This window comes from Microtus ochrogaster, unplaced genomic scaffold, assembly GCF_000317375.1.
Source record: "Microtus ochrogaster isolate Prairie Vole_2 unplaced genomic scaffold, MicOch1.0 UNK6, whole genome shotgun sequence".
Taxonomy (NCBI): domain Eukaryota; kingdom Metazoa; phylum Chordata; class Mammalia; order Rodentia; family Cricetidae; genus Microtus; species Microtus ochrogaster.
In genome coordinates, this window is record NW_004949104.1 from 11,820,735 (window position 1) to 11,826,027 (window position 5,293).

General features: G+C 55.8%; 1 protein-coding gene across 5 annotated transcripts in view; it reads left to right on the forward strand.

The window, feature by feature from the left end:
* LOC113458171 (translation initiation factor IF-2-like) overlaps window positions 1–5,293 on the forward strand; it is a 15,436-nt gene extending 10,143 nt beyond the window's left edge. For 4 of the 5 annotated variants that reach the window (XR_003378595.1, XM_026788740.1, XM_026788741.1 and 1 more), the window contains one exon: window positions 4,769–5,293. Coding sequence is in view for 4 of the 5 variants with exons in the window: in XM_026788740.1 (XP_026644541.1) it covers window positions 4,769–5,115 (347 nt within the window). In the remaining variant the exon portion in view is untranslated. Of the gene's footprint in view, window positions 1–3,359; window positions 3,475–4,768 lie in introns of all 5 variants that reach the window. The other variant, XM_026788742.1, reaches the window with a different exon arrangement.

The following is a 5,293-nucleotide window of genomic DNA, read 5'->3' on the forward strand; positions in this document are numbered from 1 at the left end:
GCATTGCCTGCTCTTCCAAAGGTCCTGAGTTCAATTCCCAGCAACCACATGGTGGCTCACAACCATCTGTAATGAGGCTTGGTGCCCTCTTCTGGCCTGCAGGCATACACACAGACAGAATATTGAATAGATAATAAATAAATAAATAAATATTTTTTAAAAATGTAAAAAATGTGTATGTTGTGGCATGTGTACCTGCGTACAGGCACCTACAGAGGCCAGGGGAGGGCGTCAGATTTCATGGAGCTGGAGTTACAGGTGGCTGTGGGTACTGGGGAAAGAGTCGCCTTTCAGACGGTCCTTCTCTGGCCACCTTCGCTTTAAACTAACCAAGCAGAGGACAGACAAGTGACGCTTGTCCTCATCTGGTAAGAACACATTTATCAGTGTGCCCCACGGCAGACGTGTGTACCTTCCTTGTCTGGATTCTGTTCACTGCTGTAATGATTGTTGAATAAAATGAAGGACTTGAGGTTGCTTATAGAAGTGTCCCTGGAGGTGAAGTCACATTGTGGGGACTTGGGGGCTGAACAGGGACCAGAGTCTGACAAGGGACAGGGACAATAAGGATACCCCTGCCTAGAGTCCACTCCTTGCTGACCCAGCTCCCACTCCTCAATCCCCAACAGCACCACGGCAGGAGATGGTGCCCCAGCTTCCTGTATCATCAGATTACTCGGGAGGAAGGGATTGGGAGAGAAAAATCCCATACTGCCAAATAGGGCAGCTGCCACCTTCAGCCAAGTCACCCTGTGGCCTCCACCTGACTTTTTGTTTTGTTTTGTTTTCCAAGACAAGGTTTCTCTATATAACAGCTCTGGCTGTCCTGAACTCACTCTGTAGACCTGACTGGCCTGGAAGTCACAGAGATCCACCTGCCTCTGCCTTCCAATTGCCCCAGCCAATTAAAGGTGTGTGCCACCACCCCTCCTCCCACTACCCCAATTCGACTCTTTTACCTCCCCCCCCATAAACAGCTACATCCAGATTAGGTCTTGGGGCCCCAAGATGGCCTCTCCTTGGCAGACAGTAGGCCCTAGATTGCAGGGAGGAACCATACCACCTGAATACCCACCAACCATAGGTAAGTAGCGCTGAACCCAGCAACACGCTGCCCACCTGCCTGGACTGACTGCCTCAGCACGGCCAGGTGATGTACGACCCACTGTCCTGCCAGGAAGTGACAGCAGATGAATGGGCAGGGCCGGGGAGCAGGCTCAGAGCCAGGTGCTGTGAGCAGTAGGAGGCAGACGCCTGGCTCTGGAAAAACCATTCCGGGAACGTCACCTCCCTGACCCAGGGCAAGATGGGAGGCAGGGACTGTCTTGGGCATGATGCCTATGTACTAGTCTTTAATGTGGGGCAGTGCAGGGAGCGAGAGTCACGGGGGAGTTCTTGACCTCAACTTCCTCCCCTATAAGATGGCCAACAAGGAGCCACTGAGAGACAGCCCCCAGACTTAGGACTGCTGCAATCCAATACCCCAAGTCCTGGTCTCTAAAACCCTGTTTCTCCCTCTTTGCACCTCTGAATCTGAACCCCCTCCCTTGGCTTATGGAGAATTAGGCCCAGATATCCCCTAATGCCCCCCCATCTTTCAAATTGGACACTTAGGAGGAGGACTTGGCAAGGTCAGGGCCGAAGTGAGGAGACTCCGTGCGGTGGGATTTGAAAGGATCCCTCTCCCCACTGTAGTCCCCGAGTACTAAGTGCCAGTCGCCTTTGATGCCCAGCAGGGATAAGGGACAATCAGGGCATCGCTGGGTACAGGGAAGGGGGCTGGGGGCCAGTGCTGCTGCTGTGACCGAGTTGGGATGCGCCAGACGCCTCTGTGTGCTCTGTCTGCATCCAAGGAGACCAGGACATCAGGCGGACGCTGTGTCCTTGCAGGCAGGGCCTGGTGAGGGATGAAGAGGGGGGTCATTCTGGGGACCCAGGCTACTTGCAGGGCCAGGCAGTGTCTCCTGCCATCTGCTCGAGGGTTCTGGACACTCTGGGGCCTCCAGTGACTGTGGACGTGTGACACAGGTGTACCAGGGCAGACCTAGGTGGTTCAGACACCACTTGCTGGCTGGGATTGCACACAAACACGCAGTCACTGGATATGTGGTGGAGATGTCCGCATGAATGACCTTACATCTGGATCCCAAGAAGCCAAGCGTCGGCAGACCAGGTGCGGACATGTGGATACGTGTACCAGTGCGAATGAGCACGCACCATTCCCATCTGGATGGGGCATGTTTGTTGCACACGTATATGTGTGAATACACACTCAACAAACAGCCCTAGGCAAAATGAAGAAGGCCAGCCCCCACTGTCAGATGGGGAAACTGAGGGCAGAGGTTTGGCTCAGGTTGCTGGGATCCTGAGTGGGAGTCTAGGCAAGTGAACCGCGCTCTGTCCTCTGCACAAAGCTGCAGTCAGGCTAGGAAGCATCCCTCCCACGAGGGCTGGGGAGACAGCTCCTTGCTAAAGAGCACTGGCTGCTTTTCTAGAGGACCCAGGTTCAATGCCCAGAACCCACCCAGTGGCTCACAGCCATCTCTAACTCCAGAGGACCTGACACCCTCTTCTGGCCTCCTTGGGTCCTAGGCAGACATGCAGTGCACACGCATACACACAGGCACCAAGGTAGGCAGACAGGCCTTGCAGGAAGGCTTTGGCATTAGAGTTGGGTAGGGTTGCTTGAGTCCCCTGCCTGAGAGCACCTTTGGAGAGGGGACACCTCACTCAGTCCCCAGTCTCCCCATGTGTGGAATGGAGTCCCCACCCCTCCCAGGCTCTTGATGGACAGGACTGATGAAGTCTTAAATACCACATCCTTCCATGAGTTAGGTCACCTTAGGGACAAGGCTGTGGTCCTGAGCTGCACCTTGCACGGCTCTCCTGCTGGACTGACATCTGCGGAAGGAGAGCAGCCTGAGGCGGGGGATGAGGCGAGGCTGGGCGGCAAGCCTTCTGGTCCAGTTAGTGAAAGGATTTGTCATTTTAATGATGTGATATTTCTTGCCTGGCTCCTGTCAGAGGTAGCAAGAGGGGGGACAGCCGCCTCTACAAGTGAGAAGGGGCTGGCCTGTTGGGGGCAGGCCTGACACCCAAGTCTGCCCAGGCTGAGGTGGGTGAGGCTGGAACCTAGGGAACGGAGGGGACTAGAGCTTTCACGTCCAGCCCAACTCTGCATGTAGCTCTGTGTGACCTTGGGCGAGTCCTCTGTCTCCAAGCCTGCTTCATCACTGGACTGGGACTGGTACCCAGCTCATGGCACAACAACTGTGATCCCAGTTGGTGCCTCCTCTCCTGACCCCTGCTCCATCTCACTACCACCGTCTTGCGTTTGTCATTTCCTTCCTCGTTTCTAGAGCTGTTCATCTCCCTGGCTTCCTGTCAGGTCCGGGAAGGCGTTTACCGTGTCCTGGCCACTTAGCGATGGCTAATGTCCGACTCTATGGGTTTAGCACTGTGTTCCAGCACACAGTAAGTCCTGGATAAGTCTGTGGTTCTTGAACAATTGAATGAGCCGCCCCAGACCTGGCCTCCTGATCCCCTTACAGCTTCATGAGTGCAGGTGGCAGCGGCAGTGAGGGTGGCCTGGTGGGTGGCCTATCCATCAGCCTGGCAGTGTGCCTGACCAGATGGAGCCGAGCCCCTGGAGGGAGAGAGAGAAGTAGGTGGCAGGCGTGTGGGCGTGCCTGTCCGGCCCCTTGTGGGATCCCCATCCATCATGCTGTACCGGGACTCTCTGAGGAGGTGATCAATCTATGGCCTCAAAGCAGGCTTCTTAGGGTAGGTCCTTCAGGGGATTTCAGCTCTGTAGTACAAAGGGGAAACTGAAACCTAGACCATGACAGAAGTTCAAAACAGGGGCGCTAGGGTCAGAGCGATGAGCATTTGAATGCCACCTCCAAGACTCACTTGTTGGGCCAGGGATGGGGGGTGGGGGTGGGGGAGCTCCTGAGGGCTGGGGGTTCACTTCTCTGTGGGGAGCGTTTTATGGAGAAAAGCTCAGTTTGGCTTATGGAAGGTGCTCAGGCCAGCTTGTGCGCCCAGGCTAGAGGAGGAAGAGGTGACTTCTAGTGGCAGTGGATCCAGGCAAGGCCACCAGGTGAAGGAGACTTTGATGGGTGCTCTTCCTGACAATGAGACTGGGGGAGGGTCAGTTAGTGATGACCCTCGGAGGTCACAGCTCAGTTGGCTGAGCAGCTAGCCTGGGGGACATCAAACTGCAGCCTCTCCCGGTCCCCATGCCCATTTTCGGGGACATCACTGTCCCCTCCTCAGCCTTTTGATTGTGGGAAGGAGTCCCCGTTTCCCCTGTGCTGCACACTGGCCCTCCAGCCTGAAGTCTTCAGCCTTCCCGGCCAGGACTCACCCAGCCAGTACGTATCAGACACACCCATGAGAGACTCCATCAGGCAAGGGGGCTCCACCAGGAAGCAGGCCTGTGTCACATGCTTGCCCTGGGCACTGGGGAGGTTATAGGGGGTCTGAGCTGTGCATCAAGCCCAGGCTTGACAGAAGAGTGTTAGGGGACATTAGCCCTTTGGTGTCACAAGCTCCCTGGCAGTTATGGGCATTGCTCAGCACCAGGCACCAAGCACGTGCTTTGTGGGCATTGCTTCATTTCCTCAGCCATGGTAGACATTGGTGGTTCTGGTTTCCAGCTGGGCAAACTCAAGCTCAAAGAGATAACATGACTTTTGGGGGATGCTGCCGCTGGAGGGGAGAACAGCATTTGGGCTTACAACTTGTGTTCTTTTCTCCCTACCAGGGTGCACCAAGACCACCCTCCTCCTCAGCGCCCCTGCTGCTGGAAGCCGGGCAGGCCTGGGACTGTCCCCCCAGAATCTGATGCTCCCTGGACAGTACAGGGCATCCTCAACTTGCCCCACACTGCTGAGTCCCCAGAAAATTGTTGACCACGTCTGGGTAACTCAGGGACAGGACTCCTGGCCTGTGTGGATAGAGCGGTTTTCCTCTGAGGCTAAGTGCAGGATGAGCCCAGGCATGGGAGGCAATGGGGCTCAAAACAACTGGGGAAGTCATAAGGGCCCTGAGTCCATTCCTTCCCATCGTACAAACAAGCAGAACACATGGGACCCTCTGGGCCTCCCGTGACGCCTCAGGTGAGGACCCAGGCGGGTGCTGTCGCCGCCATTGGGCTGTTGTATACAGTGTCCAGGTCTCCTGGGACTGCGCAAGGATTAAAGCTTGATGGACAAAAGGCTGCTCGACACAGTGGCGCAGGCCTGTAATCCCAGCACTCAGGAGGCAGAGGCAGGCAGATCTCTGTGAG